The sequence below is a fragment of the Poecilia mexicana genome, unplaced genomic scaffold, assembly GCF_051168715.1.
Source record: "Poecilia mexicana isolate PSO_F unplaced genomic scaffold, ASM5116871v1 scaffold_5, whole genome shotgun sequence".
NCBI lineage: Eukaryota > Metazoa > Chordata > Actinopteri > Cyprinodontiformes > Poeciliidae > Poecilia > Poecilia mexicana.
Window position 1 is genome coordinate 1,471,561 of NW_028263374.1, and position 25,330 is coordinate 1,496,890.

The window sequence follows — 25,330 nt, forward strand, 5'->3', positions numbered from 1 at the left end:
AAAAAAGATAAAGTGTTTCTCATAGGGCTGCGATGTGCTTGATTAACAAAGCTGGAAAAAAAACAGGTGCAAACAAAAAGTTTATTACTTCCTTAAAATGTCCAATTTGGAATATAACCTGCTTGTAGCTCTCACCAAACTTGATCTTTGACCTCCTGAAACTTCAATCTCATAATTTTGTTTAGATTTTTTTAGTTCATTCTTCAAACTCTGCTACATCTTGAGCATTAAAAGAAAGTCCAAAACAGATTTGCTCTGGCAACAGCTGACGCAGAAGAGAAAATAAAAGTGTCAGCAATGATGATGATGAGGATGATGATGGTGATGATGATGATGATGATGATGATGGTGATGATGATGATGGATGCATTAGGAATGCGGCTGGCGCAGCAGCAGAATGTTTTGTTCCAGGAGGTTGGACTGGTTTCAAATGGAGTTTCCCAACCGACTGTAAGCACAAAAATAAGGTTGTAACATAATAAAAGACTCCAAACGCAGGAGCATATCAGTGAATAATAACATCATTAAAAAGTAGATTTTAATTTATTTCACTAATTTTTTTCGGAAAGAGGAAGCCAAATAGTCATAACTCAGAGAGTGATATCTAAAGGGTTTTCTTCTTCTTTCTTCTTTTAATGATTATAGATCACAAGTAATAAAAAATCCAAATTTAGGCTTCTTAGAAAATTAGACTGATAAAAAAGCCATATGTTTTTTACTGGTCACGTTTTCCAATGACAGAACTTCCCAAATATTATGTTTCACTGTGAACAGCTAGATTCTTTAGCAACTAGTGGCTACATATTTTTCATAAAGAAATCTCATGTCATGGTTGTCTCACAACCCATAAAACCATGTTAGTGCTGAGTTGATAGTTGTCCAGCAGGCGGTTTCCATAACGACAGAAGCTAATGGAGGTTTTGGTGTTTCTTGTTCGCAAAGTTCTCTATTTAAGTATATTGATTAAAAGTTGAGTTGATGAAAAAAAATGTAGCTGAAAAAGTAGTGACAACCTGCAGCCTTGAGAGGATTGTAATAAAACACACACACACGCACGCACGCACAGACACACACACACACATTTTTTTAATTGCTCTTAATAGCTAATATTTTGAGAAATTTAATTTTGGGTTTCACCAGCTGCAAAAAAAATAAAATAAAAACACTTTTGAAATGCATCACTTTGTGTACCGGGTGTCCTATTTGAACTAAATCATAGGAATAATAATATTCCAACTCACTTTTTTTTTACTTAAGTCAAAAAATTAATACAATGTTTGAGGATGGGTCATCGACATTCTACCAGGTCCTTCATCTCAGTAAAAAAAAAAGTTAGCACCCACTGGTTTATGCAGAATTTTTCTTTTTGCTTGTTCCACAATACCTTCAGCAAAGCATGATTGGTCTTTCTATTATTTTATTATTTATTCGTGGATTATATGTATTTGATTACTTTGGTGTTGCTTAGTGTAATTTTTATGTCAATTGTTTCACTATCATTTGCTTGTTTTGTACTATAAAAATATAAATAAAAACCTCAAAAAATCATCCAAAGGTCACAGCTTCACAAACAAATAGCATGTCACAATTTTCTTCATTATACTTTATATCTTGATATTTATTCAGGCACATTTTTGCATTGCTAACCTTGAACATGTGTTTTAAGTGTGTAGAGCTGAAGAATGTGCAAAGGCCGACTTCACACACATTAAAAGCATGAGAGCGGATTCACAAAGCAAGTTCAGAGTGTTTAGTTCCTCTACTGTGATCCAGTTCACCAAACCAAACAAACACAGAACTAAACAGGCAGTGGAAAAAAAAAGAGGAACTTTTTATAGTCCTTTATGTTTTAATTTACTGGAACTGCAGATTGGGAACAAAGAATAAAACACATGAATTATATGGAGAGAGAGAAATATGTAAACATTTAAAGGTTACACATGCCCAGATTTCAGTCTTGCCTAAGCAGCGCTCAGTTGAACCAAGAAGAAAACCCGTGATTGTTTCAGGACGGTGGGTGGGTCCCTCCACAGGCCGGTGTGGAGGGACCCACCCAGGTTCAACTTCCTGGATCAGGGAGTATATTAGAGGCCATGTGTTGCTCTTCCTCACTCACTCACTCAGGCTTGTAAACAGTCAGAGTGTCGGGGAAGGAAGAATCGTTTGCTGCTGCTGACCCACTGCTCCAGGTAAGACTCGTCTGTTTTTATTTGGATGGCAAAGTGTAAAAATTTTCAGTTTTAGCCCAAAAACTTGAGCAATTTTCAAAAAGTGATACTTTTTAAGCATTTTTGGCAACAATTGGTACAGTATGTACAGATTATTACAAGATTCAACTTTATGTTGAATTTATGTCAGTTTATTTGTTTCTATGCTAAAACAGGAAGGATGTGGTTAATTACACTTAAAGAATCAGAAAGCTCTTTCATCCTATTTCAAGGACCAAGCAATAAGACAGAAAGATAAATATGTATAAAACATATATACCTTTGTTTAATTTTCTAAATATAGTTGATAAAATGAATGTAAGAGCAAATAAAAAAAATAGAAAATAAGTTCAACTTAAAAAAAACAACTACAGATAAAACATCACTGACTAACAGTGAACATGACAGGACAGCCTTCAAGAAACAACAGAAAATAAATAAATAAATAAACCAAGGTTAAGTCAGCAAATCATAACTACAGATCAAAATTATACTGCAAAAATTAATTTAAAACAAACCATATTTTCAGTTATTTAAAAGGATACATTTTTGGATGCTTTTCCTCAAAGCCAAGTCTCATGATTCTTTTATCACTGCTGGATTCCTTTACTTCCGATATAATTAGCGTTTTCCACAAATACAAGAAAACCATTTCCCAGATGTGTGCACCCATGACAATTTTCTGAAACAACCTTTTTTTAGGATAATGTATTGAAATAAATCCAAACACTGAAAAAGGCTGGAGAAACCTCCACATCTCTTTAATGGTAAATTACTCTACAGTTCCAGTACCAGACATAAATAAATCTATATTGACTCTTAATAATGTAAACAATAAAAAACACATTCAACATGTCAGCAGCAACACTCAGACTGTCCTATTAGCTTAACATGAAGGACTCATGGGTCAAGATTTTAAGGTAATATACTAAAACCACTATTTTTTTTATTTTATTTTATTTTTTGTATTTTTGTGCCCATTTCATATCACAAGTGTTTGCATTCAGATGTTTTAGATAGATTAGAATTTAACTGTAAAAAGACAAAAACTGATGACTGCCTCGTCATCTGGTAATGGTCCAGTTGTTTGGTTCTGGGCGAGCTGAAGCAGGAGGACTTTAACTGACCGTTGGGTCTGAGGTTTCTGGTGGAACCGGGTCACTTGGGCCGGCTTCTGTGTGCGTCTCAATACACTCTGCTCTAAAACATCCAGTCAGGAACGTTTTTCTGCTCTGATTCAAACATTCTTCATTTGAAGTGAACCAAGAACGACTTGCAGCCTAATTTAATAACACCGAGTCTCACGCTGACTTAACGACGGTCATGTGGTTTTGTCCTGTGGAAAACAGGCATTTCTTTCTAATACAAGAATCCCAACCGTACTGAGAACACTGCAGTTTTATTTACTTACAGTTCATGATATTTGTAAGTTATAAAATGCATTATTTCAGTAAAGTTCTGAATTCATTACAGCTGTTTGTCTGTGAAACTGAGTAATTCTGTTGTATCCACTCCTCTGAGCAAGGCAGGCTGGATTTATTGAATTAATATCCTTCACAAAAGGGAGAGAGGATTTATTGTCGTTTATCATTTTTTGTGAAAATGTCTTATAAGATTTTTGATTTATTTTTGTCATGATAAATCCAGTTAAAAATGTTAATGTTAAAAAAAAAAGCTTTTACCTTTTTCTCCACTGCTTTTTTTTTTTCCAAGAGAGCATCGATAAATATAAGTAAATTTGAAAATACATAATAAGAAAACACACTTTTTTCAGTATGTGGTGACATGGATCAAACATTAGTTCATATAGGAATGCTCTTCCCGTGTGTTTCCCAGAAGTCATGTTGGCTCTGTCCTTGTTCCTGGTCCTGCTGGCGGTTGCCTCCACCACCCTGAGTGTCAACCCAGGCGTAACGGTCAGGTTGACCGATAAAGGCCTCCAATACGGTAAGCTTTACAGCCAAAGCGTACTAATGTGATAAGACTTCTCCCTTGTTTCTTTATCACAACCATCAATTCTGCTTTTCTTTTGTTTCCAGGGAAACAACTGGGCATCGCCGCCATGCAGGAGAAACTTAAATCTATCCAAATTCCAGATTTTTCCGGCTCACAAAGGGTGTCTCCTATTGGCAAAGTCAAGTACAGTCTGTCAAAGTAAGGCATTCTTCACTAACCACTCTGCATTTAGTGAAAAACTGAGACCAACTGTCCTGAAACCGTCTGTTCCAGCATACGGTTGGTGAACGTGGGGTTGCCGAGCTCTGCGGTGACTCTGGTACCGGGAACCGGGGTCAGGCTGACCATTGGAAACGCCTTCATGAATCTGCATGGAAACTGGAGGGTCAAGTACCTCAGAGTAATGTGAGTAAAGACCCTCTCAGATATGAAATGAAGCCCCTTCCTCCAGCACTGAGCCCTCTGTGGATCTCTCCTGAACAGAAAAGACAGCGGCTCTTTTGACGTGAATGTCAATGGACTCACAATCAGCACGACTATCGTCGTGAAAAGTGACGCTACAGGTCGGCCGGTGGTCAGCAATACCAACTGCGTAGCCAATGTGGCCAGTGCCAAAGTCAAGTTCCATGGTGGAGCCAGGTAAAGGGGAAAACCGTGAGAGAACATTACTGCAGACTCACGCTGCAGACCTCTTAACGTGCTGTGGTTGTCTATTTCAGCTGGCTCTACAATCTCTTCAGCAAGTTCATAAACAAGGCTCTACGAAACGCTCTGCAGAAACAGGTGAGGTCGAAGCAGCCAAGACGCTCATATGCACCATCACTTTCTTAATTCATAGAGGAATATTAATTTCCCTTAAACTCAAACACAACATTCAAAGGAGTTCAGATGGGAGCTTATGTCACAGAGCAACACAAAGGATCACAATATTTTAAGTTGGATTAAAAGTGAAAAGGGATGATTAAAATGTACACCAAAAAAACTCTAAAAAAGTGTGGCAAAACAGACAGGATCATTCAAATTCACCCTGGAATTTTTAAGATTAATTTTAAAAAAGAAAGTTTAAGCACTCAATATTTTTCTGCAACTTCACATTTATCCACTACTTTTGTTCCACCACATGAATCCTATTCAGATGCATTGTAGTTTAAGATTATAGTCTGGCGAGATTTACATGTCGAGTTAAAGTAAACGTTTAACCACCAACTTTGATCAGGTTACTTTTAATCAGAATGATCCATTTTGTTTGACTCATCCAGCAGTAAATAGTTCGTCTTTAACTGAGTTCTCAGGCAGATCCTCCATTCATTCCTATTTGCTTCCACATCGCATGTGGCTTTCTCTACCCATTGCACATCATTTCAAGGTTTTCTGCTAATAAAAACTGACCAGTTCAGTTACATTTATTCAATTTTATTTCATAATTGTACCCTATATTAATAACAATCAAACAATTAATTATAAACCAAATAATCTTAGCAATTTATTGCTCAGTTGTGTAGAAATTGATTTTCAAAAAGTTGATTGTTCAAAAAGAATTGAGTCACTATTCCTCTTCCTTCCTGTTGCAGATCTGTCCTCTGGTGGACAAGACAGTTATTGGTTTAAACCCTAAGCTGCAAACACTCAACGGTAAAGCACGTCCTTTTGCACTTCATGAAGATACATGTTTCTTCTCCAGAATGTTAGTTAACATCTCTTTGTCTTGTTCCAGTGCTGGCCAAGGTGGACAAATACGCAGAGATTGAATATTCCATGGTGTCATCTCCGGTTATTTCACAATCGTCTCTTGATCTGAACTTGAAGGTAAAGAATTGTCAACGACAGGCCATTTTTAAAGCCTTAATTATACACTTTTTTAAACCTAAGACCTCTTATTTTTTATTTCTGTTTATAGGGTCAGTTCTACAACATTGGGAAGCACCAGGAGCCGCCTTTCATTCCCGCAGCCTTTTCCCTGCCGTCCCAGAACAACAACATGTTGTACATGGCCCTGTCCGCCTTCACCGCCAACTCTGCAGGTTTCGTCTACAACAAAGCTGGAGTCCTCAGCCTGTACATCACAGACGACATGGTGTGCCACTGTTCACTCTTCTATGGCCTTCGAGTCCACAAAATCCCACTTATGTAACAACATTCCTTGTTCCATCCCAAACAGGTCCCCAAAGGCTCTCCGTTCCGACTCAACACCAAAACGTTTGGAGTCTTCATCCCGCAGGTGAGGAACATTTCAAGGATTTATTGAGGAATGCAATCGTCGTTGGCATGCACTGCATCATGGATCTGCTTCTGTTTTGTCAGATTGCAAAGCAGTATCCAGGTCTGATGATGAAGCTGTTGGTGAGGGCTGAGAAAAGTCCCACCATCACTTTCCAGCCCAAAAATGCAACCGCTGTGGCGACTGCCACGGTGACGGCGTACGCCATCCAACCCAACGGCACACTTTCCCCTCTTTTCGTCCTGAACGTGGTACGTCACACTACAAGATGAAAACTCATTGATTGGAAGAAACAAAACATAAACATTTCTGATGTTTTCTCGGTAGGAGAGCAGTGTGAGCGCCGACGTGTACGTCAGAGGACTGAACATTGCCGGACGCCTCACTCTCAACCAGTGAGTTGCTCAAAGATGCCGGGAAATGTTTCTGTAAGCTCTGAAGGGATGTTCAATCAGTTCTAACTTTGTTCTGCTTATGTAGGATGAAACTGTCTGTAGGAACCAGCTATGTGGGACAGTTTCAGGTAAGAACTCTATTTTCTGATGAGTCTCTGTAAGGACCCTCAAGTCAAACTCAGGCTAAAATTATGCCTTTGGGTTACAGGTCGGCGTCCTTGACAGTGTGCTCCGAATGGTCCTCAAAGTAGTAGTGATACCCATAGTTAATGGTAAGTTTATCAAGTTTGCTGTTTGAATTTTGTTTAAAAAAAAGTTCCAAATAATTGTTACCCCAAAATAACTGAAACCCTTCAAATGCTAAACAATGTGCATAAAAATACACTCCTCTGACAGATTACAACGTCATAGGGGCATGTTTCTCTGTTTCTTCTAGACGACACTCAAACATCCCACTAGGGGTCGCAGTTTTACTGTTACAATCTCTGGTTTAAACAGAACATATCTTGGTTATATAATCTCATTATAACACGTTTCATACCTTTTTAAAACAAGAAAGCTGCTTGTTTAGCACTTATTTATATTGACATCGCCATCATTTGCAGATTTGTGACGAACAAATCTCACTTGCATTCAGTCCCAGTATTTGGGCAAATTCTGTGGTGTACTGTTTTCAGAGGAATCATTCCTAAACTGACTGGTGCAAACTACAATTTTCTTTAGCAATATTGGAAGGACATCCCAAGCAAAACTAAAATGAAGCCACACAGCTCTGCTTTATGTGACTCTGAGAAAATGCTTAGACACATTGTCTGTACTGCAGCAGACAACAAAACATCTACCTTTTCCAGCAGCCACTGTATGGCGAAACCAGCTGAACAAACTTAGTGTTTATTTATTCCCAAAAAACTGCTTTTTTCCCCCTCTTGGGCTGTTATTAGCAGTAGGTACCCAAATGGAAGGACAGAAACATGTGAGAAGTAAATAGTGGACCTTTAAATACTTTTGTAGTATTGCCATAAGTAGTCTTCATGCTAACCTGTATTAACATGTGGAGGCTACAGTGTTACTGCCTGGTAGAAAATTCATAAATCTGTAAAAGCAATCATAATCAGTACGCCTTTGTATTAAGTTTAACAGCTACGTACAAAAAACTAAACAATATAAATGGTTTCCAAAATACGTTTACTCAGCTAAAGTAATTACATTTGTACTATTTTGCGTCTGTTTGTTCTGGATGTTAAGAAGTAAGAGCTGGTTTGGGATCAACATAAAATGTCGGTGAAAAGACATTGTTCCTGTCAAACAATCGACTACCTTAGGGTTAGCTCAGCTTACTAGCAAGTTTGTCTTTAGTGTTAGCACTGTTGCTAAACTAGTTAACTCGTCTCAGAAAGTAGAAATCTTGGCTTTTAATGAATTGACATGTTACCTAAGGATTTCCATACATGACATGAACAACTCAGTAGTTGTATTTATATGAATCTGTCTTCAGGATGGAAGGTTTGTGATTTGATTTGAACCCAACCTGATTTTTCTTTTACAGTTCAACTTGATAAGGGTTACCCACTTCCTGCACTCGGAAAAATGAACCTTGTGAACCCCCAGCTTCAAATAATGAAGGTTAGAGATGTGATATTTTCTGTTCTGACTTTAGCAGAGATCAGAATCATATTCTACATAAAAGTGTTGAGACCCACTGATTTCTGAGAAACCTTTTTTTTTCTGTGTTTTATTTGCAGGATTACATGCTGATCGGGACAGATGTTAACTTCACAGGTTGAACAGCAAAGACCCAAAGATGGGAAGAATACTGTGTTTTTCTTTCTTTTTTTTTCTTTTAAACCATTGTCAAAATCATTTTCATTTTGGACTTGTTTTTCTACATTTGTGTGATTTTTATTTTATTTTTTTCTCTCCTAAAAACTGTAGATGAGATGTTTGTAGAACTGGTGCCCTCTATTATTCCGTCTCAGGAATAGTTCACTCCTTCCAAAGCAGATTGCAGCACCTCTCAGCTGATGACTTTAGCTAAATTCTGTTTGAAAGTTTCTGGCTTAGTGAAATGATTCTGTGAATGTGCTGATCTGAACAGTTCTCCTGCAGAATCTCCTTACTGTGTCACTGCAACCAATCAATCAAATTCATTAAGGGGAAAAAAACAGAAATCAGACAGAGGCAATAGTTATAAACAATTATTTATCATAATAAATAACTGGATTTTAGTCAAATAAATACAACTGATCTTGATGATAAAAGCGTATAAAGCTGAACATTAAATAGTGGTTTATAGCATCACTTGTATCCATCACAGCTGGGGGTCGCGGTTGATCTCAGGGAGCTGTGACTGAGGGCCCGGCCCCTCAGGCTCTGGGAGCCGGCTGACAGGATCTACATAGACAGGAGACATCAGACTGAATGTAGCAGAAACCAGACTACTGACATGTCAGATTATCCAGCTGTACAGATGTGACATGTACCAGACTGAAAATGTAGAAGGTGTAGCAAATACTTCCACTCAAATTGATTTTTTTATTGTACATTTCAATAGGAAAATGACATTCAATCATTTAATTCTATGGTTCAGGGATTTTTCTTACTGTGAAAACTATGATGTCAAACTACTGACAAGAAACTTGTAATCATTGTATCTAATGTTATGATCAATGTGGAAATGATTAAATTGGTTCTAATAAATGTTTGTCATCATCTTAATGTGAAATGTAAGTTTCTGTGTTAGGATCAGGAATCAAGAATTTGAGTGAGTTTAAGTAATTTTAAAGGCTACCCTTACACCATCTCTAATACTGCAGTTACTGTAAAATGTTGGTGTTCACATCTACCATAATAGATACAGATTGGGAATGAAGTCTAGCCAGTTTGGTCCAATCTGATAAACTAATGCAGTACAAATTACTAAAAAGAATAAAGCTGGTTCTAACACAAATACTTCAGTTTGAGCTGCAGACCAATCAGTATAGAAACTGTTTTCTATTGGCTGTGGCTTCCAGCAGAACAATGCTCCATACCACAAAGAAAAAATGCTTCAATGGTTTGATGAAGGCAGACAAGAGTTGGAGGTGTTGACCTGAATCTGTTGTACTTTAAACCTAAATGAAAGCTTTAAAGTACAACAGATTCTGAATCTGTTCAGAATCTGTTGAGTTTCTGAACAGATTCCAGTTATATGTGGAGATGAAAGCTAACCCATCCTACCTTCACCAGCACATAGTCTCCCCCACGGATTGGTGCGGTGTTGGACACACAAGCCTGAACGGCAACATCTTCTTTGGGGAAAATCACTTTCATGTTCCCATCAGTTCTCCCACACAGATCCTCAGCAGATCTTTTACTTTCCTTAATAAAAATGGAGAGCAGAGTTGAGCGGCGTTGCCTGGTAACAGGTTAAAGTAACCCTGCACAGATACACGACTTTTGCTGTAGCACACAATGATCATATTAGAAATGTCAATATATTCATTTCTGAAGGAGATAATCTAGATCACATTTCCCATCACTGAATTCAGCTCAACTGAAATAGAAACTGTCCTGTTTTCATGTTCATTTTAATGTGAACCTTTTAGTTTTAAACCAACATATGAAATGTGATTGTAGTTTCTCAGATTTTATCACAATGCAACCACAACCTGAATATCATCACCTTCCTAAAACATTCTTTGACAAAACAGATTTTGGCAAAGAAAAAAAAAGAAAATCCTTCTCCCTCTTTCTTTCCAAAACATGTTACAGGGAAAAAAAATCACATCTGGCAGAAAATAACTTAGGCCATTATTTTAGGAAAGTATTTTAATCTTGTTGTTTTGTGACAGACCAACGCAATACAATAACTGCAAAGTGGAATTAAAACAAGACAGGGGTGCTGAATATCTTTCTACAAATTATATTAAAAATGTGACATACATTTTTATTGAGCCTCCTTCATTTCTAAAATACATATAAAATGCAACAAAGATTTGGATTTTACTGAGAATTTTTTTTTTTAAATGTCAAGGGGTGTGAATATTTTTGCAAAGGTTAAACAGGGTGGGAAATCAAAAATAGATGATCGAGGCGACTGAGTCACACACTGATCAGATATGTAAAAAGTTTCAGCTTTTTTCATGCGGTCAGTGAAGTACTCACTCCCTCCACCAGCACCAGCTGCGTGCTGCCAACGACAGCAGAGTTCACTCTCTCTGCTTCCTCTCTGAAAACGCTGATGCATTCCTCTAGCCGGCGCTGCTTCACCTGCGGCGCCACGTTGTCCTGCAGCCGATGGAAGGCGTGCGTCTTCTGAAAGAGAGCGGGACGAAAGAGTAAATACCACAAAGCACGACACTGCAGCGGTTCAGCAGGAGCTTACCTTTCTCATGCTGTAGGCAAACAGGAAGCCCACGTTGAAGCCCACCTCTCTGATCAGGGAGAGAGTTTGCTGATGGTCGTCGTCCGTTTCACCACAGAAGCCTGAGATAAAGTCGCTGCTGAGACTCACGTCTGATGCATAAGAATGAAGATCACCAGTCAATCGGATTTTACAGAAACTTATTAAAAAAAAGAAAACCTATGAAGCAAACACCACAATGCTGATCAAAGGATTGTTCCCTATCCATTGATCAGTGGATTCCTCAGAAATCGCATGGATTTCTGAGGAACTCTTGATTGTTTTAACAATCATCCTCAAAAACAGCTTGAAGTTGTATTAACTTTGAATGAAAATATTTTTGTGACTAACAGTGTTGGGCACATTTCCCCTAATGCACTAATAGTAGAGCTAATTTTTAGCTAAGCGCTTTCGGTAACTTTGCTAGCATTTAGCATACCTAGTTTCTCCAAAGTTAATTGTTCCTGAAAACGTCTAAGACATTAATTCACTTGGCTGTTTTATTTATTTTTTTACAAATAAAAAAACAAAAACTACACCTGTGTAATTCCTTGTGCACTTTGATTAGACTGTCAGACCATCAAACATATTTGGAACATCTTTAAACTCCTTTGAAGAAGCAGCTTCTGTCCAGCTGAAGGCTGAAAGCTGAGGGCTACAGTCTGTAGTTCACTCTAGTACTTCTTTTTCTTTTCATTCGTTTTCTAAAAGTGAATAAACGCTGACGTCTCTTGCCCTCTCATTGGCTGAGTCAGCAGTAAACGACGCTCCCCGTTGGGTGCAGGGTCGGCCTCCTGCAGCGAAGGCGTCAGAACGGATTATACAACTTTAACTGCAATTCAACATTTTTGTGAGAACAACAGAGCCGTATTTATGTAAAGCAACATACAGCACAGGTCGGATGTTTCCATGCAGTCATCATCAGAATAAATTTCATAATAATTTAACATTTGTAATGGTTGGCTTGAAGGTGACTGAGACCCCAAACACATCAAACTGGTTTATAAATGTTATTTCTGTGCAGTTATGGTCAGATTCCCATAAGACAAACATCTTATTTAGTAATACGAAGTGACAGAAGATAAATCAAAGCGGTTCTAGTTGCTTACCTGGGATGATTTGCTTTATATTGTCCACCAGATCAAGGTAGGCCTCTCTTGTGTAACTGAGCAGGAAAAGTAGAGTCCAGTATAAAAAGATTCCATAAAACAAAATCCTCCAGCTGTTATTTTAAAATGCCACCATAATAGATTTTGACAGGCAATACTTAGTCCCAGAAGTTATCGTGATAAATGATAAAATTGCTGATTTGAGATAATTTCAAGTAATAAAATGCTAATGGCAAAGTAATGCGAGAACACATTCTCAAATTCTAATGAACAATTAAACAGAACAACAGAAACAATATTTAAAATGAATTATGAATTATTTTTAAACAACATTGTCCTTCAAAAGAAGGGCTAGTTGAGACAAAGGACTTTTGTCATCCAGTTTTTGGTAAAAAAAAATAAAAAGAAAACAAAAAAAAAGAAAAATGATAAATCATACAAATAGAAATTGAGTTAGTTTCAATTTATCATGCAATTAACTGATTTGTTGCCTATTGTGACAGGCCTACAAATGGTGGCAGTGATTTCCTACCCCCGGCGCATGGCCTTCAGGACCTGGTTGCTCCCGCTCTGAGCCGGAAGGTGGATCTGCTTACAAACGTTCTGTCGCTCAGCAATCAGCTGCAGAACCTGGAGGAACCCATCATACACCAGAACTCACCATCCTGGGTTAAACAGCAATAGCTCAACAGAACTGTATTATTTTCTCTAGTGGAACCTTTGTGTTTGACAGGAAATCAACGGGAACACATTCCCATCCAGAGAGAACGTGACGTGCGGGATGTACCTCATCTGGAAAATCCTTGGGGTGGGGGGAAGTGAACCTTATCCTCATGTCGGGGTCAATGCGCGACACGAGGTCGAGCAGGTCGGAGAAGCGCAGGCCTCCCTGTTTGGCTCGGTAGACGGTGCTGAAGCCGCGGCTCAGCTTGGTCCGCTCTGAGCTGCAGAACTGAACCTCTGATGTGTCCCTGTAGCTGTTCACATTCTGACCCAGCAGAGTCACCTCCTTCACACCCTGGCACATACACAGACACACACACACAAACACAAACACACACTCAAGTTTGTCTCACTATCTTTGTGGTAACTTTCCATTAACTTCTATTCATTTCTACAGCCTAACCCTACTCCAAACTTAACTCACACCTTAGTCCAAAATGTAACCCAAAAACAGCATTTCCCCTTGTGGGGCCCAGGTTTTGGTCCCCACAAGGAGCAGTGGGTTTCCACAATGTTATACGTGTCAGAAAAATGGGCCCCATAATGCATCAAATACATGGTACACACACACACGTTGGGATGAGTGCTGATCCTAAAGGTTTTCTTACATGTTCATGTATTATAATTGATGTAATATACCTTTGGTGTTTTTTGTGTAATTTATGATGTTCAGATTTTTTTTTTAAGTAAAAAAGCTTTCTTTAGTCAGGTCTGGTTTTGAGTAAAAGTTTACTAAAAGTTTGAGTAAAATGTTTGTGGTTCCATTTACCACAAAATTAAGATAATTGCAGAAACTCTATGTCCATCCATCCGTCCATCCGTCCATTTTCTTCCGCTTATCCGGGGTCGGGTTGCGGGGGCAGCAGCTTCAGAAGGGAGGCCCAGACTTCCCTCTCCCCAGCCACTTCTTCCAGCTCCTCCGAGGGAACCCCAAGGCGTTCCCAGGTAAGCCGAGAGACATAGTCCCTCCAGCGAGTCCTGGGTCTTCCCCGAGGCCTCCTCCCAGTGGGACGTGGCCGGAACACCTCACCAGGGAGGCGTCCAGGAGGCATCCTGACCAGATGCCCGAACCACCTCAATTGACTCCTCTCGTAACTCTCTATGTGTACATTATAAATAAGTTATCTTTTAATTTGCATTTTATTTTAGAATTATATATTTTGTCTGTCAAAATGTTGCCCTAAAAATATTTTAAAAATCTCCATCTGCATCATCTACCAACACTTGCAGCCCAGAGTCGCTCTATTGTAGGACTGTGGTCTGGGGGCCCACAAAATTATTCAGACGGACACAAAAATGGCCCCCACACCGCACTTTGAACATCACTGACTTTGGATGTTAACCTGTCTTTAAGAGACAGTTTTCGTCTCTATGCTAAAAAGGGACCAAGTTTTTCTCATATTTTATTTTTTTACTCAGTGGTCTAATAGATTCCTGTTTTGTTATTTTATAAATATGTCAAAAGTTACATAATGTTTGAGAAAACCACTATTGTGTTTAATATTACTAATAATACTGACAAGAAAGTCCAGGGAGAAAAAAACGACATAAAATTAAATAGTCCTGGCACAGCAAAATTTAAGATTAACATATTTAAAGTCAAATTAATTGTTTCTTTTTTATGAATTTAAGACATTTTAAGGCCTTTAGATACAAGAATTAAAATGGACAGTATTATGTACGATCATTTTTTTTTAGCTTTAAATCATGTTATGATGTTATTCCCTCATCTGGCACACACCTGGAGTGCTGCCTTAATTCTTTCATGCATGTTTGAGATATCCTCTAATCTCCATGATAACCATTCTGCTGTGCAAAACACCTGGGTCGACTTAGCTCCTCCTTTGAGGACAAATCTCCTCGGAGCTGCAATTTCCAAGCTTCTGAGTTTCTGCCTAACAAGACACAAGACACCCCCACCCCGCTCCTACAGACTAGCCAGGAGCAATTAGCAAACAGCTGGTAGAACTGTGCATCTGCTGAACTCATTATACAAGCAACAACAATGGTAAAAACATTGTTAAAATTTTAATAGAGGAGCCATGTTGTTACGACTTTCTGAAGGGGAGGTTGAGAAAGAGCAGGAGTTTTTCATGAGACAAAGGCCCAATTTTAAAGTGTTAAATCAGGAAGTAAAATTTATTTTGTCATATTTGATTTATATAGCATTTTTAGAATGACTAAAGGTAACATAGTTACTTGATTCTGCTATAAAATGACACTATGTGGCTGGAAGTCACATAATACTTCCCCTTTAAGACTTTTTAAGGATGCGTGGAAACTCTGATACAGGTTGCATATTTGTGGGGGCTTGTGGTGACAGAAGTTGCGTGTGGTTGACGTGAAGGAGAAGCAGCAATGGAGTGGAGGAGGAAGATTCCAACAGCAGGAGTATAGAAGAGGACTGAGCAGGGCTGGTTGATTTGGGTGTCGGGTGGTGATTTACCTGGTCAGAGAGCATCTGAACCTCTTCCAGGATGGAGCTGACAGGTCGGCTCCTCTCTCTACCTCTGGTGAAGGGAACAATGCAGTAACTGCACATGTTGTCACAGCCTCGCATGATGGAGCTGCCGGCAACAAAACAGGAAGAAAAAAACGTTAAGAACTGATTCGGGTGGTCAGTTCTGACAAAATAGAGAAGCAACATACACAAAAGCACTGCGGCCCTGACTGGCATGCTGGACGGGCATGATGTCTGCGTAGGTCTCCTCTAGAGACAGCAGCACGTTGCTCGCCTGCTGACCTCCAGCGGCGGCGGCAAGAAGTCGAGGAAGGTCCCTGTAGGCGTCAGGGCCAGCCAGGACGTCCACCAGCTTCTCCCGCTCCAACAGCTCAGTCTTCAGCCTCTCAGCCATGCAGCCTGGACAAACACAGCTGTCTGAATACTACTGCAACATCGGAGAGTCGAACAGATGTGTACATTATGTTACCTAAAATCCCTATTTTCATTGGCGAGTTGGTCTTTAATCGTTTCTTCTTCATGGCTGTCAGTTGTTGGAGTCTGTTCCAAATGGTTTGTTCGGCCTTTTCTCTAGAGAAAGAGTTTTGTCGCTTCTGTTAATCTGACCATGAAGTCGTATATTTGTACAATAGGAACAAATAAAGAGCTTTTCAAAATAGAGTATAGTGGACCCCAAGTTTGTGGTTCAGCGATTACAGACGTTTCTGTGGAAAGCAACATCAAATTACTGGTAGAAAATTTGCCTGCTTGCATTTTTGTTCATTGAGTTTATCTAAAAAAATGTAAAGAAAATACAGCTTAGGAATCTGAAACGCCCTGACGTAATGCTAGTTGACGCGCCATTTCTGGACGTTTGCGAAGCAGCCAATCCAGGAATGCCATTTATTTCCCTTAACACTAATTGTCTGTACGAAGGGAAGACTGTTGATGTTAGCTTCTGTGGCAGAGCTAAGGCAGTTTCCACCATACAGACTAATGCATATTGAGGTAAATTTGGTGTGAAAATGTAACTGTTGGTTAGTTTTTCTTCACTGGCCGATTAAGAAAACTGGATTGGATTCCTGGATTGTAGCTGAATTTTCACTGAAAGAACCAGCTTTCCACTGCAAACGCAATCAAGGAAACAACTCAAACTACTGAACAGAAAACGATGTGAACTGAAAAGACATTTCAATGACTAAAATGATTAACTGAAACACTGAATTCAACAGCACAAGGGTTTACATATTTACACTATGCCAGCTTATTATTAATATTTTTGCTAAAATTATTTTATTTTGACTACTTTCTACAAAACAATAGTTATTCTTGCTCATTTCCTGCCTCTGGCAGGAAATGAGCAAGAATTTGCTGTTGGAATTTCAGTTCGCATTCACCTTAGTTTCTATTGTATTCCTTTTGAACCTGGCAACTGGACAATACTTGTGACTTATTGTAGACGACTTAACATGAGTTTTAGGTTATAAAAACTATGGAAATGGGCGTTTTTTGTGGTCTCAAGTATTTACGGATTTTAGCAATTTGAGGGCCGCTGTGGTCCATGACTCCTGCAAATACCAGGGGTCCACTATGTGTACCTGAAGGAGCTCACCTTATAGAGCAGGTCACCAGGAGGACAACATCTGCCTAGAAGAGAAAAAAAATAACACTAACTAAACAGTGGGTTAAAAAGTGAAAAGCATTGTGTTCTGTCTCCACTCTGACATTCATGTCCACTCCTTATTGGTTTGTGTCTGGCATTTGTCTCACACACACACAGGGACAGCTATTTCTGAAAACATGTTCCTTTAGAGTCTCAATGCTCTAAACTTTAGAGCATTGAGACTCTAAAGTCTCAATGCTCTAAAGTGCTCTTTAGACTCTAAAGAGCATTGAGACTTTAGACTCCAATCTTAGAGTCTAAAGAAAGATTGTTAAATTGCTATAACATTGTTATTGCCTTGTGTAGCTAGTTAGCAACATCACTGAGAAAAGCTAGCAAAAACTATTGGTATTCTGAGTCTGACTAACATCAGGGCATCAGGTGTCCCGCTACAACGTATTTTAACCTTTTTGTCCTGCATTTTGATTGGTTTAGACAGCATGACCGACACCTGCTGATGTCTGGGTTGAGTCATTTATCCAGCCACCGTCAAGTTATTGATATCGATTTGCTGCTGTTGAACACAAACCTTGTATCTCCAAAAAATTTTACTTTTCATGAAATGAAAGAAACAACTTCCTTCTATATAAACTCATGCTGTTTGATCAAAGTAACAAGGAAACCTCAGAGCCATGTGAAGGATGATTGGTAAAGTTGATTTTCAAAAGAAAAAAGCAAATGACAGAGATTTGAGGGTTTTTTCCCCTGCAGGAACAATGTATAAAATGCTATATGTACCAAACTGTGCATATGTGGGATGAAGCTCTGCTTTTAAACAGACACCTCTTTTAACAATTTCTGACAAGGAAATTAGAACAACTGTGCAATCATAAGCTAGCTATGCTTCTCTGGAAGTTTGTTTCATGGAAAGACTTAGAACTTAATAATAAATACCTGTTTCAAATCAGCTGTCCGTTGATAGCCTTTCTTCTGCAGTATGGACCAGGCTATTTCTGTGTCATTTACATTCATCTGGCATCCATAAGTTTCAAAATACACTGAAATGAGGTAAGCCGTCATTACACACACACACCAAAACCATTGAATGTAAAGCTGGTGGAAGCTGTCAGTAGTGCACACGCCACCAACCTTTCCTTCCGTCCCCAAGCAGCCCCAAGTCCTCAGAAAGATAATGTTCGTCGGTGTGTTCGCAATTTACAGCCAGAGTCACTGGAGATTTAATAAAGTCCTGAAGACGCGGACCGGAAGCTACCTGTCTCCTGAAGCTGTCAGAGACAACTTTCTTCTTCTCTGCTGGGCTGGCTCTGGCTGCATTTGAACAGTTTCTGGGTTTGGAGAGCCACCTGAGAGGAGCCCAGTGTTTGGAGACGCAAAGGAAGGGCTTTACAGTCCTCATGCTTGTTTAAGAGCTTCCTGTGCAATAAAACTCAGAGCTTTAAATTTATTCAGCAACATGTAGAGCTAATATCCACCATTTGTAACTCCTGTGTCATAAGTTACAAAAATAAAGGGGTGAAACAATCTGAGTAAATGTCATTTAGGTTCCCGACGTAACGTGCAGCCAAAGATGTTTACAAGCAAGAGGAGTCACCTTCTGTTCCAGACAAACGGCGTCACAAAACTGTTTACCAGTCTAAACTATAAAATGCCACCGTACGATAATAACAGTGGCCACTGTGAAACGGTGACGCAAATTCTACACTTTAAGGTACAAGCAGAATGTTGATAAATAAGTTTTGCCTATATTCACCTACAAGAGTACAAAACAGATGGCAACTATTGTTATTGGCAAACAAGAGGAAATTGGTCGGCTTAATGCATATTTTTTAAAAACGTTATCAAATATGGACAATTTTCTGAATAATGGAAGGACAAAATTCCAACTGGTTTGGAGTGTTCTAGGTTTTGTAACAACAACCTGTGACGATGACATAGAGGAAGACGGAGAATCCTCTTGCATCCTGCGAGCTGATCCGACCTGCAGTACGTCTGTATTTGCAGTCCGTCTCTAAAATGTCCCACTAAACAAGGTTCCTGACAACTTAAGGGGGAATTTAACTGAAGCTGTCTTTTATTTAGATTAATTTCATATCCCCGAAAATGGTCCTAAAGTTTTGCAATTGCACTATACTTATTTAGCTACACTATTTACTTATATGAATTCATTACGGTTCCTGTCATTTTTGGTCATATTCTTGTTTATATCACCTGTCGGAATAAGTGCTTTTTCACAGTGTTTTTGTAATGGACAGTTGTTTTATCTGTAAGAATCGTAAGGGTGCTGCCTCAATATTATGGTCATACTTTTATCAACTATGTCTTTAAAAACTGCTGAGTTCAAATGACCCAGCAGCCAATACTCAATAAGAATAGATAATTTTGTTCTTTGTTCTGCAAGAACAAGAGCAGTTCTTTCCTATGAGGGGCCTCATACTTTCCAGCTTGGACACACCATACTGTGCAAGAACTTAAATACAGAATTCAAAGGTCTCTCCCACTGCAGCTCACAACCTTCATATTTCGGAGGGGGAAGAGAGGTGGGGAGGGGGGGAATCCCGTTGATACCTTTATTTTCCAACCACATATATGGGTCAAACATGAACAGAACCAGCAGAGGGTTCATTTATTCCAACTAGACTGGGTTAAGCGTTTGACCTGGCAGTCTGGGTTAGGTTTTATAACAACAAAGATGGGTTAAATTACGGTCAAACAAGAAAGCTACCAAGCAGCATGCTGACAAGAGTAACACATAGTCACGTCAACCAAGAGGTTGGTCTCTATTTTTCTCACATATTTGCAGTGTTCCCTGCATGGCTTGTGACAAACTGGAAACATGGCTTCCTATGTTTTATCGCTCAACAATGGATTTCTTCTGACCACTCTTCAAAAAAAGGCCAGACTTGTAGAGAACACCACCAATATTTATCAACACACTGCCCACCTGAGCCAAGAGTCTCTGCAGCACCTCCAAAGTTTACTGTACGCATTTTGGCTACTTCTCTGACTAATGCTCTCATTTCCTGGCCTTAGGTAAACAGTCTGGCCTTGGAAGGTTTCCAGTTTATCTATTGAAGAATGCTCTGAGATTTTCAAAGCTTGGACTGATTGCTTCATGAGCTGTAAAGAGCAGTACGTGGTAAAATCAGCTGGGTTTTTTTAGCTTTACGTCATGTTATTATGTTATTCATTCATCAACATACTTGGAGAGTTGTTTTGATTCTTTGATGCATGTTTGAGAAATCCTTTAATTACCTGTGGCAACCATTTAATTGTGCAAAATCAGTGGGCGGACCTAGCTCTGCCTACAAGGCACAGCTCCTTTTCAGAGTCACAGTTTCTAAGATCTTTCAGACTAGCCAGGAGCAATGAGCAACACCTGGTGGAACTGATGCATCTGCTGAGGTCATTATAGGATCTACTTCTCAGAGCAACGATGGTAAAAAATATTGTAAAGGGTTAATAGAGGAGCCATGTTGAGATGACTTCCTGAAGGCAGAGTTTCAGAAAGAGCAGGAGCTTCTTAAAGAGACAGAACCCAATTTTAAGGTGTTAAGTTACGAAGTCAAATTTCTTTTAAGCCATTTTTGATATTTGTAGCATTTTTATAACAACGAAAGTAACCTCGTTATTTCATTGCACCATAAAATGCTGCTCTATGCCTCGAAAATACATTACACTGCCCCTTTAACCCTGATGTGTGTGATGTGTTCCTTGGTCTTCATGTTTTCTTCACTTATGTTCTCTCACAAACCTCTCATGCCCTGGTGGCCATTACTTACTTCCTATTGGTTAACCTGGACTTGAGTTCACAGTTTCAGAGCAAAAGGAGATCAATTTGTTCATACAACCCATTTAAAGTTTTATTTGCAAAGATTTTGAAATCCATACATAATTTCCTTTCCACTTTACAGTTTTGAACCTTCTTGAGTCCCGTCACATAAATCCTAATATATCACATTAAAGTTTGTTTTTGCAATGAAACAAAGCAAGCCGAGGTAAATCAAATCTGCTGGTTGGAATGATCCCGTCCTTCCCAGGAATGACACCAAACGTAGGTTGTCCTCACAGTTTTAAATAATAATTATTATTAACAATGTAATTTTTAATAATGACTAACAAAAGACAATATTACTAACTTTATTTGTAGAGAATACATTAGATAAAGCAAAAGAACCCAATCAGTGATGGCTCCCACTCTTCAGTTAATCCTCAACTTCTGTAGAGAATCAGTATTTAAGTTAGTTTCAACAACAACATATCACTGAGGGAGGATTTAGATTTTAAAGCCTGAGGTTTCTTCACCTGGGCCTCATGACGTTCCCCCGCTCTCCTCTGTACCTCTGATCTCTCTGGATGGATGTGAGAGCTTCTTTAAACGTCCCCTCATAGATGTCTGACTGACGTTTCATGTAGCTCTCACTTTCATCTCTGCAAAGGAGCACAGTGATGGCCACAATAGGAGTTTGACAATGAAGCTCTGCAGTGACTAACACGCTCTGCACACAGACACCCCTGCCTACCCGAGCCGTTTGCCCATGATGGTCTGAAGGAACTTCCTGGCAGAGATCTGGCCCAAGACCTTCCTGTAACTGTTGGTAAAGATGGCGTCAGCGTGACGTTCAGAGCTAAAGATCAGAGAAGGGGGAAGCTGAAATCAGTTTGCTTTAATGGACAATGATTTTCTTAGCTTTACTTTACAAATGCATCAGTGAGTGTAACTTCGGTTTGATTTGCCCACAATTTGAGATTTTCCAGACACATTTTCTTAGTCTTCACCAAATCTGGCCAAACATAAGCCATACGCACCGCAGTTCCTCTCCGTCCCTCAGAGGGATCCTGTCTTCGTCCTGCTGTTCTGCCGGATTCTTCAGGGAAGAGGTCATGAGGATGGACGTGTCCCTTTGGCCAAACCTGTCAGACATCACCATATTCTTCCTGAATGTCCGATACTGAATTCCAAACACGCCCTTCCTCAACTTAAAGCTGCACTTAGGAGTTATTAAATCTCATTTTCATGTTAGATGCTAAACCGTGCTTGGGGTTTACAAAATGCTCTTGTCCTTGTCAAATGACATGTTCTGCTGCCTGAGTGCTGGACAACATGATTAAGATGCTAGTGGAACAACGTAACTACAGTGACTAATTCAGACATCTTGACCCTACTTTGCATAACAAGAGCAGAGGACAAAGACATGACAGGCAAAGTAAGTGGTGAAAAGTTCAAAACAACATTTGCATTAAGGTATGAATGTAGACTTGTCTGTTTTATCCTTTTTCTTTTTTAACCCGGTTGAAAACTGGTGGATATCTATGGGTTACCGTTTGTAAAGTTACACAGTCAAAGTTTGGAGCAATAAATTGTGTTACTTTTCCTGCAGTAAAATAATAATTTAAAAAAAATCATATTTTCATGTTTAAGTATCACAGTTTCAAACTAATTAGCACAGTAATTTTACAAACTAAATATTTAGCTTCAAACTAAATAGTTAGCACGCTAAATATTTAACTTCAGACTGAACAGTTAACTCAGAGGTAGGTATTTAGTTCAAAGTTGTGATATTTATAAAATAATAATAAACATGGGCATAATATGACTTTGAAAAATCCTCCCCATTTTTTTTTCTTATATTAGTTTTTGACTAACTTTACAATTGACACCTCATAAATATCTTTGTTGTTGGAGTTTTATTAGCCCAAACAAATGAGATATTAAATTGTTTAGAATTTATGTTAATGTTAGTTACTCCATAAAAAGTATTCATTTAAAATCATTTAAATCATATTAGTTTGTAAGCATATTGTTTAGTAATGTTTCAATAAACATCAATGAAGATATTACTTCAGTCAGTTATTCTCATTTGTTGTAGTGTCCAAACAGAAACATTAATTCAATTCAATCCAAAAAGACTTTATTGATTTGAATAAGAAATTAAATATAACCTTTGTGGTTGACAAGGTTACTATGTTGGAGCAAGAATTTACATTTGTTCCCAGCTTTAACTAGTTTGGATACAGTGCTAATCCTAAAGACAAACTTGCTAGCGAGGAAGTTTGGAGCTAGTGAGCAAATTTTACTCTATTAATCCTAAGGTGTTGTTGCAACTTAGCTACAGTGGTGACGGAAAATGTTTACATGCCACCTTATCAGAATAGATGTTTTTTTTTTATTTGTACTATTTTAGTAATCCTTCATTAATTTTTTGCGGAAAGTCTGGGTGAAGAGACGATTTGAGGCACCAACTTATCGCCACCAGGTGGCGCCCAAACAAGTAAAGTGGGTGAAATGGGGACATCTGGTGGAGGAGCTTATATGGTAGATATTCAGCTCAACTGTGGATGTTAGGGATATGAAATCTGTGTGTTGCACTCTGCCTCTTTTCTGTCTGTGGGCTTCATAGACAAGGATACCAAAGCAGTCTGGGAGAGGAGGGAGTTTGGTTTGGGAATCTCAGGATCTCATTTGCTTCTTGGAGAGGATGTGGTTCTGTTGGTGTCTTCCATCAATGACCGTGGTGGATGTCTCACTCTAGACTGGTGAGGGTCAGTGTTTGCTCCAGACTGGCAAGCTGATTCTTCATGAGTGAAGGAAGGGTAGACCAGTAGATGGATAAACAGACTGAGGCATCTTCTGTAGAAATGCGGTTGTTGCTCCGGTCTTTTTGAAAGTACTGACAGCTTGATCACAAGCAGCTGAAGTCAGCTTCCTACAGAACCTTTGAGGGTTCTACAGCCGGGTCCTGGGGAACAACAGGGCAGAGCAAGAGCCTGCTGCAGAGACCTACGTTTTCTGGCTTAGTGACGCTGTGCAATCGTCCAGATTGACCAACAGTGTTGCTGGGTAGAGAGGCATGTTGGGATTTACCTCCTGAACCTGTTGCCCAATTGCCAATAAGTGATAGGTGGATACATATTGAGAAACATATGCCTTAATTACAAAAACATCCTTTAAAAAATTTAAGTTAAAAAGAAGATGTGGAAAATAATGTAAAAAAAATTCTAGAGCTTAATTCAAATATATACATCTTTAAAAAAAATTGAACTGTACTTTATTAAGTTTTTTTTAACTGCTTAACTATCATTATTTCTACTGTAGAACACTGATTAAAATGATATACAAAATATTGATGAAATTCTGTTTTACTAATGTAGTTTCTATAAAAACACCTGACTCGAACAGTGGGGAGGAATTTCTAAAACTTTCAAATTATCTTTAAACTACTCTATAAAGACAGCATTTAACAAGTCATGAATGTTGAGACGTACCTGATGGACGGGTAGAGCGGAGAGCCTGACAAAGACATGACCAGGCAGCAGAAGAGCAGCAGCAGCACAGCAGCTTTCTCCATCATCGCAGTAAGTCCTGGAGAACACTGAACTACCAGGATAAATGACAGGAGTAGAAATTACATTAGAAAAAGAAAAAAAAAAAAAAACACTGAAATCACAGTTTCCCAGCATCAGCGTCACCACACAATTGGGAAAAAAAAAAAAAAAACTACAAAAAAACTAACTTGAGGCATGGAGATGTGTATCCTCAGACGCAAAAATGGAACAAAAATAGAACAGTTCATGTTAGACTTGTGTAGTGTGTGTGTGTGTGTGTTGAGAGTTACCTAGTTTTAAAGCAGATTGAGAGCGTCCCTGCTGAGCCACTACTCGGTGCCTTCCACTCTCATCGTCCGTCACTGCCGGGAAAAACAGGACAAAAGAGACAGGAACACTGCTGTTTGCCCCCCTCTGCATACATGGTCAGTTTATACTGAACCTGGGGCTCAGTCACACCCACAGCTCACATCATCACCACCACTCTCCCTCACTGAGTCCAGCTGTCAACATCAACTCTCTGGGTTGGATTTTTTTCCCTTTTGGGCATGACCGTAATTGAGTAGCACTTCAGTGCTGCAGGGTATTATGGTTTTGCATAACCATGAATCAGTAAAAGATAACATGTATGGAGAAAAAAAATGGATTGTGAACAAAGTGAAATAAACAATGTTTTGGTTAATCAACTTCATTTCATTTCATCTGATGTTCCTGGCCTGCAACACAAAGTAAATCCATACAGCTTCTATTTCAATTAATCTGTGAGTTGGGGTCAGAGTTCAGGTATTATTTGAACTTTTAACATGCTAATGAGTTGCTTCCAGCTGTAAAAACAATACCTTGTTGCCACAGCTACACATTATAGCAACTGCCTGGAAATCAAAAGTAAGATAAAAAATTTCCAGCAGGAAAGCGTCTGTACCTGATTGATTCCTGTTGCCAAGGAGACAAACT

The 25,330-nt window shown here is 39.0% G+C and overlaps 3 protein-coding genes across 5 annotated transcripts; 1 reads left to right on the forward strand and 2 right to left on the reverse strand.

Annotated features, from left to right (window-relative positions):
* The first annotated feature begins 2,019 nt into the window (after window positions 1–2,019).
* On the forward strand, window positions 2,020–9,473 carry LOC106917990 (bactericidal permeability-increasing protein-like). Its single transcript, XM_014987371.2, has 16 exons — window positions 2,020–2,189; window positions 4,044–4,154; window positions 4,247–4,361; window positions 4,437–4,568; window positions 4,647–4,802; window positions 4,883–4,946; window positions 5,735–5,795; window positions 5,878–5,969; window positions 6,061–6,237; window positions 6,322–6,381; window positions 6,465–6,632; window positions 6,709–6,776; window positions 6,862–6,904; window positions 6,985–7,048; window positions 8,323–8,399; window positions 8,519–9,473. The coding sequence occupies exons 2-16, from the start codon at window positions 4,049–4,051 to the stop codon at window positions 8,558–8,560; spliced, it is 1,425 nt and encodes a 474-aa protein (XP_014842857.1). The 5' UTR covers window positions 2,020–2,189; window positions 4,044–4,048; the 3' UTR covers window positions 8,561–9,473.
* On the reverse strand, window positions 8,957–19,059 carry cdk5rap1 (CDK5 regulatory subunit associated protein 1). 3 transcript variants are annotated; one of them, XM_014987369.2, is made up of 14 exons: window positions 18,972–19,059; window positions 18,182–18,466; window positions 17,987–18,090; window positions 17,042–17,076; window positions 15,920–16,020; window positions 15,639–15,849; window positions 15,436–15,556; window positions 13,054–13,284; window positions 12,799–12,896; window positions 12,267–12,322; window positions 11,140–11,270; window positions 10,920–11,069; window positions 9,993–10,133; window positions 8,957–9,167 (listed from the first exon to the last, which is right to left on the reverse strand). In XM_014987369.2, exons 2-14 carry the CDS (start codon window positions 18,447–18,449, stop codon window positions 9,072–9,074), a joined length of 1,743 nt encoding a protein of 580 aa, XP_014842855.2. In that variant the 5' UTR covers window positions 18,450–18,466; window positions 18,972–19,059; the 3' UTR covers window positions 8,957–9,071. The 3 variants fall into 3 exon arrangements, with proteins under 3 accessions (XP_014842855.2, XP_087861440.1, XP_087861441.1); XM_088005314.1 differs by lacking the exon at window positions 18,972–19,059 and having other exon boundaries at window positions 10,920–11,066; window positions 18,182–18,926; XM_088005315.1 differs by lacking the exon at window positions 18,972–19,059 and having other exon boundaries at window positions 11,140–11,240; window positions 18,182–18,925.
* A 1,838-nt stretch (window positions 19,060–20,897) lies between these two features.
* ghrh (growth hormone releasing hormone) lies at window positions 20,898–25,194 on the reverse strand. Its single transcript, XM_088006002.1, has 5 exons — window positions 24,667–25,194; window positions 24,317–24,428; window positions 21,860–21,964; window positions 21,574–21,678; window positions 20,898–21,481 (listed from the first exon to the last, which is right to left on the reverse strand). The coding sequence occupies exons 1-5, from the start codon at window positions 24,794–24,796 to the stop codon at window positions 21,352–21,354; spliced, it is 582 nt and encodes a 193-aa protein (XP_087862128.1). The 5' UTR covers window positions 24,797–25,194; the 3' UTR covers window positions 20,898–21,351.
* Between the last annotated feature and the right edge of the window lie 136 nt (window positions 25,195–25,330).